Source organism: Mesocricetus auratus, unplaced genomic scaffold (genome assembly GCF_017639785.1).
Source record: "Mesocricetus auratus isolate SY011 unplaced genomic scaffold, BCM_Maur_2.0 Super-Scaffold_100004, whole genome shotgun sequence".
Lineage (NCBI taxonomy): Eukaryota > Metazoa > Chordata > Mammalia > Rodentia > Cricetidae > Mesocricetus > Mesocricetus auratus.
The window spans coordinates 61874585-61888125 of record NW_024429189.1 but is presented as its reverse complement, the minus strand read 5'-3'; the positions used below and the strand labels follow the sequence as shown (position 1 = coordinate 61888125).

At 38.0% G+C, this 13541-nt stretch overlaps 1 protein-coding gene across 1 annotated transcript in view; it reads left to right on the top strand.

Moving 5' to 3' along the window:
• Positions 1-13541, top strand: part of Hsd17b12 (hydroxysteroid 17-beta dehydrogenase 12) — a 130430-nt gene that overhangs the window by 47261 nt on the left and 69628 nt on the right. Inside the window, exons 2-3 of the mRNA XM_040745905.1 lie at positions 4909-4955; positions 7264-7339. Coding sequence (XP_040601839.1) covers positions 4909-4955; positions 7264-7339 — 123 coding nt within the window. The remainder of the gene's footprint in view (positions 1-4908; positions 4956-7263; positions 7340-13541) is intronic.

The window sequence follows — 13541 nt, the reverse complement described above, 5'->3', positions numbered from 1 at the left end:
CTCCCACCAGAGAAGCAATTTCCTTTGAAAAAAAGGAATAATAGCAGTTTTCCTTCATTTCTTTTCTCTTAATATTCTTCATCTTATTGCTAACAGTTAGTAAGCACTTACTGTGTCCATGTCCTTTGGTAAACAAAATGTACACTGCCCTGTTTAATATTTTCTTGTCTAATATGGTGGTTACGCAGTAGCTGTGAATCTTTATCATGATTCTGTGAGACAGACAATGTTAACTTTGCAAATACACAAACAACAGAAGTTGGCAGAGTTGGGGTTTGAGCCTGACCTTGAATCTTTGCTGTTGTCATGTTACTGGTTATAAGCTTGATGACTTATTTTTACTGAGTTTGTATTAAAATAAAAGCCTAAGCCTTTTCCATATGGTGTCTAATAGTCCTGTGACTCAAAGTGGTAATCATTCAGATCTCTGGTCTACCTTCACATGCTATGAGCAGTTTGGGTTTATGAAGTCACATCATTGCGTGAGTATTAATAGCCTTTTAATTCTTACATGGTATTAATTGAAATGAATCATTGCTTAGAAAGGTCGTCATTAAGAAAAGGGGCAAAATCAGGCAATAATCGTGCCTTGAAGTTAATCAGGGGATTTGCCTCTGTAAGGGGATCCTGCTTTTCAGTACACTAATGATGGGTGCTTGGATATTCTCTGTTTGCTTGTTTACAAGAGCTTTTTTTGTTTTTTGTTTTTTTTTTTTTTTTTTTTTTTGCTTTGGTTTTTACTTTGAACTCACTTTTTGACCAGGCTAGCCTCGAACTCACTGAGATCTGCCTGCTGTGCCTCCCAAGTGCTGGGATTAAAGGCGTGCACCACTTCCTCCTGACTTGAGTGTGATTTTTTTTTTAATACCATGCTATAGCTCTCTACAGTACCTTCCAGGCAGAGAGGTAGTGGGTAGCAGAAGGTGGAAGACTGCTGCTTGGTGGGAGCTTTTATATTGATATAGTACTGTAGTGAAGTGGGCATCCACATTCTATAGTGATCTATAGTGTCTGGAGAAAAGTGTATAAGAACTCAAACTGTAGTTGTGGGGAAATGTCCACATGTTTAGGTTTACTCATAAATTTAGTTTCTTCTGAAAAATAATTTTTAATTAAATTATGACTAGGAGAAGAAGTTCTTACTGCCTGTTCCTCTATTGTATCACTTTCACTTTTTAAAATAAAAATAAAAATGCAGGAAGTTACTGGAGCTTTGTGAATTTGCACCCTGCATGCATCTCTTCTTTGTTCTTTGTTAAATATGAGCTGGCATATGTTAGACTACGTTAGCATTTGCTGAGGGACTTCAGTGCTTTCTAAATTCAGCTCTGCTAAGCCTGTAGACTGCTGGCTTGAATCAATGGAGACTGCTATTTTTAGCAACAAAAGGGAATTGAAATAGCAATTTTCTTTCCATGCAATAGATCCCCAGGAGGAATACTGATCCAAGCTTTCTGTCACTTTCTATCCCTCCCACAGCCCCAAGCAGTCAGGAAAGGCAGCTGTCATGGTTTGTGGCAGTATTAATCTTTAATCAGTCAAGTGTTTTCTGCATTCAGGTATTAAGGGGGGGTGTGACAAAAGGAACTTGCTTGGAATAACTAAGCTCATATGCATGGGCTCTGCAGTCAGTTTAGTGGGCAGAGGCAGGGAAGAGATGGGAGAGCTAAAAATAGCATGTTTGCTTCCAGTGCTCCTCTAGTCTATTTTTGATGTTTGATTTTGATAAGGTTGATTGGGCTCTTACTAAAAATAGCTGTTCCTAGCAAGTTGAGGACAAAAAGAGTAGAATATTTTTAACCTACACAAACTAAAGTACTTTTTGTTGACTGTATAAAATTTGGAAGGAGAGTCCTGGTCAGTTGCCAGTATTTTATATAATCTGTAACAAGAGAAACATTTCAGAATGCCAAGTTGGGATATTCTTTATAATTGTCAGTTCTCATCTTCCCAGACGCTTGCAGATATGGGTTCTGGGGTTATATTTATCTGTACAGACATGAGCCTTTTAAAAATCTCCTTTTCCCATTTCCTTCCTTCCTTCCTTCCTTCCTTCCTTCCTTCCTTCCTTCCTTCCTTCCTTCCTTCCTTCCTTCCTTCCATCATTCTACTTGTGGCCATCTTTTGTATTTCCCCAACCTCAAGGTAGCTTTTTTTGTGTATGCTGTGGAAAGCTGTCTAAATATATCCCCTTACTCCATAGCAAAATCTGAGGATACCCACTGTTAACCCAAGAAGCAAATCTCAGGGATGAGGATAGTGAACCTGGATTCAACTAATCTAAGTGGCTACTTTCCCCACTTCTAATTCTGTTTGGACTGTGTCACTTCAGACCAGCCCTGATACCTTAGAGCCAAGTGAAAGCCAGCTCTTTCAAGGAGATCCATAGACTTCTTTGAAAGTATGTACCTAACTAGTTCCTTATGTACAAGTTAAATATCTTGCAGTAACATTTTTTAAAAATCTCATTTTATATTATTGATTCTTGTGTGACATTGAGAGGAGTTGAAGTATCTGGGCTGTGTGTTGTATCCAAATAAGGAGTGAGTAAAGCAGCAGTAAGTCTTGTTACAAGAGGCTAACTTTCCATTCAGAATCTTACTCATTCACTCATCCATTCTTCAACAAACTTCATGAATCCTCATTAAAATAATTTTTAAAAATATTTATGTGTATGAGTATTTTACCTGCATGAATGTATGCATAAACATGGTACCCACTGAGGTCAGAAAAGGGCATTGGGTTCCTTGGGACTGGAATTATAGATGGTTTATAAATTACCGTGTTGCTGCTGAGACTACACTTAGGTTGTAAGAGCCACCAAGTGCTCTTAACCACTGGGCTGTCTTTTGTTTACCGTTTTGGTTTTCTTTGGTTTTGTTTTAAACCAGCTACTGCCCTAGCAGTTAGACTGTGGAAACCCAGACATGTCTTGTCCTGTGGATACCTGTGTGGTTAGCTCCATAAGGGGAAGTATAGAGGACTCTGAGGTCCTAACAGTCTAGTTGTAAAGGAAGGGACAAAGAGAGCAGATATTCAAATGAAAAACTCCAGGATGGAAAGCAGAACTCTGCTATGGGTATGTGTCTGTCCATTTGAGCTGCCAGAACAGCTGCAGAAACTTAGAAAGCCAGATACTTAACTCCTCATGGTGCTGCATACTGAGAAATCCGAGAGCAAGATGCCAACAGGCTTGCTTGTATTATGAAAGTGTTCTCCAGCCCAGTGACTTGCCTGTACCCCTGGAGTGCAGTTTCCTTTCATGGTAGGGACAGAGAGCAAGGAGGCTAAATGAAGGCTACATGCTTTATGAAGCCTTCATGAATCCCATGCATAAAGATGGAGATCTCATGGTATAAACACTTCTTAAAGTCCCCACCTTGGTCTACTATCACATTGGCCATTAAGTTTAACATCTCATTAAGTTTTAACATCGTAGTTTTGGAAAGGACATGTTCAAACCATAGCAAAATTTGGGAATATTGGGAATAAAGAGAATAGTGCTTCTGAAGAGAGTACTACTTTGGAGGAAGTGGATATATTCCAGCATACCTGGCGGGAGCTAAGGTCAACTTACCAAGGGCTTGGCAAAGGGTGAAAGTAGGGGGAGTTCATTCATTCACTCATTATTCATCCACCAGAACTTCACTAAATCTTCTCATTTTGGAGTCACTGGCTTAGCAGTTTGACTGTGGTGATACTGACATTGACTGACAGGTGTTAGGCAGGAAAACGATGTTCAGATTTGTAGTTGGAATGATCACTTTGGCCCAGGTCTGGAGGATGGATAGGGGAGGAATAAGAATAAGGTGAGGCAAATGCATTAGATGTTGTTTTAGGAGTTCCTCAGAGATGACTGATAGGAGCAACAGGAAGGGACATTATTCACTCCTTGACAAATCAGTAAAGTTATAAAATAGTTTTAAAAAGTGATAACTCTTTTTAAAAATATGTTTTCATGTATTTTATGTGCATGTGTATGTATGTGCTTGAGTGTATGTATGGTTATGAGCTCCCATGTGAGTGCTGGGAATTGAACCCAAGTCCTTTGCAAGAGCATCCAGTGCTCTTAACCACTGAGCCATTTGAAAATGATAATTCTTAATTGTATATAGCATGCATTGAATGAGAAAGTAGCAAAGGTCTTATTCCACAAGTCCTGTGTGTAACCACGTTAGTTTTCAGAGCTAATTGCATAACATCACTGAAGTCCCTTGAGCAGATACTTTCATAATGACTTGAATATTAAAGTCCTTTCATGATATAATATTTACTCTTGCCTTTGTGTCAGTCTGGTACTACCTGATATTTTTGTCTTTTCGATTGGAGATGTTGTGATGGGTAGTTAATTTTAAATTTGAATACTGCTGCCAGTTATTTGTGTGTTTATTTATTTCACTAGGTATTTGAAGAGTTTATCTAATTTGTTCTATTGTTAATAAAAAATTGGAGTCAGATATTGGGGTGAAAACCTGATAGATGAGGAAAATGCCAGAGGAAGGAACAACCAGCTGACCCCCTCTCCCTTGCTAGATCACAAAGACTGGGGAATCTTCCTAAGCCCCTCACTACTTTCCTTTGCTTCTCCATCATATCATATCCTGGGTCCTCTAAATTTTCTATGGCTAATTCTGGTCAGCTAGTTGTGGACTCTGCCCCTTGACTCAAGGTTAAGTTTATGAACAATCTCGGAGTGTCACAATGCAATCAAATACCCACAGCAGGAGTAGAGTTGAGGGTCTCTTGTATAGGAAGTCCTGTGCTCTTCCACTAAGCGCCACACCCAGCTCTGGATATTGCTCTTTCACATCAAATACTGTCTTAGTATTCTTGGGTGTGCTGGTGTGTTTTAGCTGGACCACTTCCTTGTTGTAGTTCTTAAACTAAACTATTCTTTTGTTTTCTCAGTTGTTACAGGTGGCACTGATGGAATTGGAAAATCATATGCAGAAGAGGTAGGTGATTTTCAGAGTCTGTTTTAAAAATAAGAAAAAAGTAGAATAATATCTTAAATAGTTTTGCTTAAAATTTATTACATTTATTTTGTTTCATTTATTTGATTTTAAACAGGATCTCTTTTTTTACTAAGTTTTTCATTTATTTTACATACCAACCACAGTTTCTCCTCCCTCCTTCACCTCTCTTTTACCCCCGCTTCCACTCCTCCATTCAGAAGGGGTAAGGCCTCCCATGAGAATCAACAAAGCATGTCACATCCCATTAAGGCACGGCCAAACTCCTCCCTCTGCATCATGGCTGAGTGAGGCATCCCTGCATGAGGAATAGGTTCTAGAAAGCCAGTTCATGTGCCTGGGAAGGTTCTGATCCCACTGCTAGGGGCCCTACAAACAGACAGAGCTACACAACTGTCATTCACATGCAGAGGTCCTAGATTGGTCCCATGAGCTCTGACTAGCACAGGTCAGCTGTTTAGACAGGATCTTACTATGTAGCCCTGACTGGCCTGGAACTCTCTATGTGGACCAGGCTATCAAACTCACAGAGATAGTGAGTACGTATTTTTAAAGATTTTAATTGTGTGTGTGTGTGTGTGTGTGTGTGTGTGTGTGTGTGTGTTTATACCACGCAGGAAGGCAGAAGAGGGCATTGAATCTTTGAATTTCCTGGGCCTAGAGTTACAAGCAGTTGTGAGAAATCTGACATGGATGTTGAGAACTGAATTTAGGTCCTCTACAAGAGCAGTACACTCTTAACTGCTGAGGCATCTCTAACCCACATGTATTTATTTGTGTGTGTGTGTTTGTAGATGCATGCTCACCACAACATGCATGTGAAAGTCAGAGGACACCTTCTGGGGGAGTCATTTCTTTCATTCCAACATAAGGGTTCTGGGGATCAGATTCAAGTCATCAGGCTTGGCAAAAGTACTTTTACTCACTGAGCCATCTTGTTGGCCCCAGTCATCGTGTTAGGGCATACTCTCTCAGCTTCTTATAAAAGTGACACTTTGAGAAATATGAGCCTATTGTTTTGCAGACAAAATTGAATTTATCTTCTCATGATTAGATTCAGGGTAAACATATTTAGCAGAAATGATAATAAAAGTGTTATTAATCCTTCTGACCTCATCGTATCAAGTGGTGCAACATAACTGATGTGCTCCATTATTGATGGTGTTACGGCAAACAATTCATTAAGATACCTTGGGACTATCTACTGTATTTTCCAGCTAATTTTTAGCTCAGTGTTTTTCACACCTGTTGATGATTTTGCCTGAATTAGTTTACCATAATAGTTTAAATAGTGATTTTCTAATATATCTCTTTCTTTGTAGCCTAAGCTAGTCTAGAATACATTATGTAACTCAGGCTAACCTTGAGCTCAGTGCAGTCTTCCTCCCTCTAGAATTATTGCCATGACCCACCATGCCTGGTTGGTGTTTTTCTATAAATAAGAGCTTTTCATGCCCTTCCTCCTTTGTTAATGTGTTTCTCTTTTTTTTTCTTAAAGTATCAATATGGGCTAATGGATTTTTTAGTGGTTTTATAGGAGATTAATTTAGCAAATTACCAGGCCTTGTTATTTTTACAAAAATGATCTTCCATAACCTCATTTGCAGTATTACTTGTTACTTAATAAAAGCTGACTTTAGGATTTATAACTGGGAATTAGTGTATTGAATCACTTATGCTTCATATCACCCAGAGTGTTGCCCATTTGTATACTGTTTGGCAGTTCAGTACAAAGTTTTATGTCCCCTGGCGTTCTTTCTCTATCTCTGATTTTATGTGTGTCTATGACAGGAATACATCACTGTGAATGGTTTTCACTCTGTGCAACATTACAAAGTGTTGCGTACATATGTATGTAGAAGAATCTCTTCAAGAAATTATTAATTTATTCATTAACAATAGTCAACATACTTTACCTGACAAAGACTTAGTTTGGCTTGCAGTTCAAGGCTAGAGAAGCCATGGCTGCAAGGCATCAAGGTAGCTGATTATCTTATAACTACTATCTATTGTATCTTTAGTCAAGAATTAGCCATACTTATGCTCAGCTTTTTAACAATGATCCCAGAGCCTTAGCCAATAAGATGGAACTGCCCATGTTTTGTGCAGGTCTTCTCAGTTAAACTTTTCCAGGTCACCCGTAAGTGTGTTTCTGTGGTGATTCTAAATGCAGTCGATATTGAAGATTAACCATCAAGTCTCAGATACTCATTTTAAGATGGATTGTATCTAATTTCTGTTTTAGAATAAACTTCACAGATGTGATTCCGATCTCTTTTATTGTTTTCAGTTAGCAAAGCGTGGGATGAAGATTGTCCTAATCAGCAGGTCCCAGGATAAACTGAATCAGGTTTCCAGCGAGATCAGTAAGTTTACACATTTCAAACCCAAATCACCCAAGTAGTATAGTCAATTTCAGAAGCGTTTCAATCAGGTGCCCGTAGCACATTTTTTTTTAGTGTTAAGTAAATGCTGAAACTGCCTTCCATCTTGCTAATGGAACATCTTAAAGCTCCAATATGAAATTTAAAAAAAAGTTTTTGAGACAGTCTCATTGTTTAACTTTGAACTTGTTACATAGCATATTAACTTTGAACTTGGGATTCTTCTATGTCAGCATCCCGAATGCTAAGTTTTTTTTTAACTACTCTTCAAAAAAAGTTCATGAAATTATTTTTAGACTATTGTGATTTGATTATGATGCCCTTTAATGACACATTTAGTTCAAATAAGAGTTAAATTGTGACTTTTATCATGTTCTACTAAAATAAATTACTTATTTTTAAAATACCCTGGAATAATTTGAATTTCATTGTTTCTAAACACCTGATAGATGTGATCAGGGGCCACTGGGACAGGAACCAGTACTTGTTACAGGGAAACTGCTTCAATCTTTTGTGTTAGTTATACCCAGTCTGTACCTGAATCCTACATGCAAGCAGTCTCTCAGCTGACTTTACTAAACTAACCAGATACATACATGATCAGTGCTATTCATTCTCTTGGTAAAGCAGTGTGTTAACTGTCTATAGTCCTCACACTTTTAGATGCAATGTTGTTGCTTGTATGTTTATATTTGATTCAGTCACACTGCTTGCTGTCTAAGAGTGAGTTGTGTTTGTCTCTGAACTTATGCTGGGTTCATATTCTGTAATGATGAGATATTATTGTAAAAGGGAGGGTTATTTCTTTAAAGACTATGTTGCTGCCTTGGAAAAATAAGTTCTCACAGAAATTGCCTTGCAACTCGCATGCCCAAGATTAAGTAAAAAATACTCGAAAACTTGTATGAGGTAAGAAGAAATTGGTTTTTGTTTGTGTCATATGGGCTGAGGTTCTTTGTGCTTTAAAAGAACTGAAACTGAAGCTAGAAACAGCTTATGGGCAAGGAAGAGTAAGAGCTAGTTTCAAAACAAGGCCTGGACCTACGAAGAAGAGTGGTGAATGAGTTACAGCTGTAGTTGGTTCAAGTTCAGTTGGGTACAATGCCAATTTATGTCTGTGATTCCATGGCTTTAATGTCTTTGAGGACCAGCATACAAAGCATTCCATTCAGATGAGAGGATTATTAACATCCACCACCCACTTTCAGCATTCCATGATGTTTTGTTCCCTCCCTTCACCTGTGTCCTCTTCTTTGATCACACATTTCTGTGAGGTTCATGCTTTTGTCTTAGTGAGCAGATTGTACATTAGACTTTGTCCGTAGGTAAGAAAACAAATCTGGTTTTGGTTTGGGTACTGAGGATAGAACACGGGACCACATGAAGGCCAAGTACTTTCACTAGTTTTACCCCAGCCCCAAAGCCAATTTTAGTTGGAGGTTCCTAATATTAAGTATTTGGAGTTCAAAAAATAAGTCATTTTGACCTTACTGTGAGCATACATCTTTACAAACTGAACACTTGATGTGTAGAATTTGGTAGACTTTTGGCATTTTCATCTTTAAGATGTCAGCTATATAAATGCAATTTTGAAGGATCAAGACATGGACTGATTTGCAGTTTTTGTTGAAGTGTGCATTTGAATTAAGACATGACACCAATGATCCTGAGGTAGTGAAAGAGACTGTGAAAACAAACGACTAAATAAATAAATAAAAACCAGGCAGATAACTAAGTAGCTGCAATGTGTACTAAGTGCTGCAAGGGAGAAAAAAAAGGGCTAGTAAGAGAACAGACAAGTTATGTTGTATGATGAGTTTTGTGATTGGCAGGATACCTCATGCCCTGTACTAGCATTCCAGTAAATGACAGCGAAGCCTTGGCTATAGAAGTATCCTCTGGGCCTTCCTGAGTATATAATGATAGGAGGATTATAAATGCACAAGGTACACATGATAAATTGACTTAATCATTCTAATGTTCTTGAGGGTTTTGCTCCATGCGTCTACTTTATGCTATTAAATGCAATCTGTCATAGCACCCATGTTTCAGTCAGCCCACAGGGTTAATTGAGCCCCTTCCATATATAAAAAACCATCAAATCCTAGTTCTCTGGTGAGTCATATAAATAAAATTGGTCCATTCTGACTTTTTAGTCTAATATAAAAATCCATCTTCACTTTTTCTACTAATACAAAGTAGCAAGTTTTACTTTTGTGTGTAAATTATTAGCATATGTCTCATACTTTGCATGTTAAGGAATGCTGCATCTTAGTCTTCATTGTTCATGGAGGTGAGGGATGACTGAGTTGAACCATGAGAAAATTTCTTTTGCTGTTACTATGTTATGATAGGATCTTCAGACAGAGAGCCTGATCTCAGAGGCCCGAAGAGGCCACTTGTGTTGCCACTGTCACAGGATGCCCCGATAACCTCAGCTGAGATTCACCAGTCTAAGAATCTAGCTATCAGGCTGGAGAGATGGCTGAGCAGTTAAGAGCACTGGCTGCTTTTCCAGCGTTCCCAGCAACCACAAAGGTGGCTCACAGCCATCTATAGTAGGATCTGATGCCCTCATCTGTGCATTCATTTTCACATGATTTAAAAAATTTGGAAAAGACTCTAAAAGGGGACAGGGATTTAAATAGAATTAGAATGGGTAGAAAGGAGAATACTAGAGGCACATGTGGACCGTGTGGATCCCAAGTTCAACTGCATTCTTGTTATGTTACCATCTAGGGAATACCCTTCTGGGATTTTGATGCAGAGGAAAGATACAATATTAGAATGGATTTTTCTACCACATGAACAGAATAAAAAATTAAAACATACAGAAAAGATTTCTGATTTGATTTTAAAAGGAAGATTAAAACTTCATCCACTGACACAAATAGACCCAGCAGAAATTATAGTACATTTAACTAATGAGGAAATTTCCTACTTATGGAAAGATAATGAATATTGGCCAAGAGCTTGCAGTAACTTTTTGAGAACGATTAGCAAGAATTATCCCAAAAGTGAGAGAATAAAATTCATAAAGAAAACCATTTGGATCCTTCCACACATTGTAAGAAAAACTCCAATCTCTGGAGTCCCTACATTCCACACTGATGCAAACAAACCAGGTAAGGCAGAATATAAATCAGGAAATATAAGTGAAGTGTTTCAAAGTCCTTGTAACTGTACAAAAGACAGAATTGTATGCCATTCTCATAGCACTTACGGATTTTGCAGAACCTTCCTACTTACTGACCCTCAATATGCAGAGAGCCATCTTACACATTGAAACTGTTAAATTTATTCCTGATTATACAGAATTAACTTCATTATTTGTACAATTACAAGAAATAACCAGGAATAAGACTCATCATATATACATATCACACATCACACATCAGATCCCATATGGGTCTGCCACGTCCTCTAATACAAGGCAATGATGAAATTGATCGATTATTAATAGGAAGTGTGATGGAGGTCTCGGAATTTCATAAAAAAAACACCATGTGAATATCAAAGGTTTAAAGAAAGGATTTTTCCATCACTTGGCAACAAGCTAAGGAAATAGTAAAAAAAAAAAAAAGTCCTACTTGTTCCTTCTCTAGCAGTTATTAACCCTAAAGATATATATAGAAATGAAATTTGACAAATGGATGTTTCACTTTGCAAAATTTGGAAAATTAAAATATGTGCATCATACCATAGACACATTTTCAGGATTTCAATGGACAACTGCTCTGAGCTCTGAAAAGGCTGATTCTGTTATCACCTATTAGAGGTAATGGCTATTATGGATATATGTGCACCAATAAAAACTTTTACAATGTTCCAGCATATGTCTCCAGTCAATTGAAACAGTTTTTTAAAGGACAAGCACTTGTTGAGAGATCTAATCACACTTTAAAAGGAAATACTATATAAACAGACAGGGGGAACCCAGACCCTCAAAAAATGCTTTCCTACCTTGAACTTTGTTAATGCTAACGAGAAAGGAAAAACAGCCGTAGAAAGACATTGGACAATAGAAAAAACTTCTGAGCTGAATAAGCTGGTGTACCTCAAGGATATGTTGACCTCTGATTGGAAACCAGGATATGTGCTATATTCTCTACAGGAGAACAAAAGCTGTGAATACCATCAAAGTTGATCAAGATCTCCTTTTAACAGGAAAAACCTCTTGACGAGGTATATCCCACAAGTTGTAAGGAAACCTCACAAAGGTCGAGGAAGCATTCTATTGTTGTCTTTATAGGGAAAACAGAAAATACCCATCTTCAAGAAGCCAAAAGACATTGGACGTGTAGATACCTAAAGAAGAAAGGATAGCTATCCTTAAAGAATCATCAAACAAAGAATTATGGCACTAATATCTATACAGGGTAAAATCTCTCTTACTTCCAAGAACACTTATATCTCCTTACTTCCAAGTACACTGGTAGTACCAGTTCACATAAAAATCAAAGCCGGCTTTGGAGTTAGATTTGGCTTTCCTTCTCTAATTGAAGCATGTAGTTAAGATCAATAGAGCCAATTGGTTTGAGACAGAGGAAGACAAAATCTAGGGACTATAATTGTCAAAACTCTGTTATCTCTCAAGAATCCCAGTTTCCCTCATACATACTTTCATCCTTATTGTTACCTTTCTCAGTATGTATACCTATAAAATTAAAACTTTCTGTGTTGATATTAATGTTTAAATCTTTCACAGTGAACAATAAAATTTCATAACAGCAGTCTTTGACCTCTCCGGAAAGAAGATGGGGCCCCACAACATCGATTCCACTTGGTTCAACTGCATGTCTTTGAACTAGTGTACACCACTCTAGGATGGATTTGAGACTAATACTGTTCTAGACAATTCCAGATTAGCTAGCTGAGGTGGTGCACCTTCTTATAGTACTCTAGCCAGAGCTACAGCTAGTCCTCTTGAGACCTAATCATTGCTTTAGTTTTTTTTCCTACAGGATCCCAGAGTCACTGTCACCCCATGACAACAGGAAGTAATTCTTTTTTTATGTTTTTATTTAAATTAGAAACATGCATGCTTCAAATGTCAATCCTAGCTCCCTCTCCCACCCCTCCTCCCTTATCCCTCCAGCAGCCTTCCCCCCTCCCCTAGCCCAATCCCCACATCATTCCCCAGGGAGGGTGAGGCCCTCCTTGGGGGGAATCTCCAGAGTCTGTCATTTCATCTAGGGCAGGACCTAGGCTCTTCCCCATGTGTCCGGGCTGAGAGAGCATCCCTCCATGTGAAATGAGCTACCAAAGTTCATTTGTACACCATAGTGAACAATAATCTACTACCCAAATTGTGGTCCTTGGAAGTAACAGTTAAAGTGCTTTTATCCCCTGAACCATTTCTCATGTTTCTTTCTTGCGACTCAGGTTTTTTACCTCTGGCTTGTGGTTAAGGCTATTAGATTAGGTTAGGGAGAGTAGGAACTACTTAACTTTTAAATTTTATTATTGCAATTAGCACAGTCAGGGTGGAATATAATGTAGAACCAATTAGTATGATTTAGTCAACGGTTATCCTGAGGGCATGAACCTTATGTGTACCAAAGATACTGGAAACTCTCTATAGAGACTTCTATAAATTACTTTTAAGATTGCTGCCATATAACCAGAGTACTATGTATTTAGAGACATAATCTTAGAGAATATTTTATTTGCAGTGTGTATGTCATTGCAGAGGATCACAAATATGTATCGTCCATCATTAGAAGTGTGACATATCAAATTGTATTCTTTATTAGTTATACCTTGCCTGCATACAATTGACCAGAATGTTAACCATCTTTCATTGATTTAATAGAGCAGCTCCAAGCAAAGAGCAGAGCTAAAGAGGAGTTTAGAGGATGCTCTGCATATGTAATCTCCTGCTCTGCGGTGTTCCCTGATGCTTGTCTAGGAAGGACCATATTTTTTTTAATGTAAAATGTATTTTAAGAAAGAGTTTTATTCTTAATTTGAGGCCCAAATTTGTAAAGAAATTTGAAAAGCATAAAGAGTTGCTAGGAAATTAGTTACATCAAAATATAAGCATAAGTCATAGGTGGCCAAGTATAGAGGTGGCTGTGGGCCTGTCTTAGAGCAACAGAGGTCAAAAAAAGTAACACTACAAGGAACAGCTGTTGTTAGGAAAGTTAAGTCTTCAGAAACAAACTTAAAAGCAATACCCACC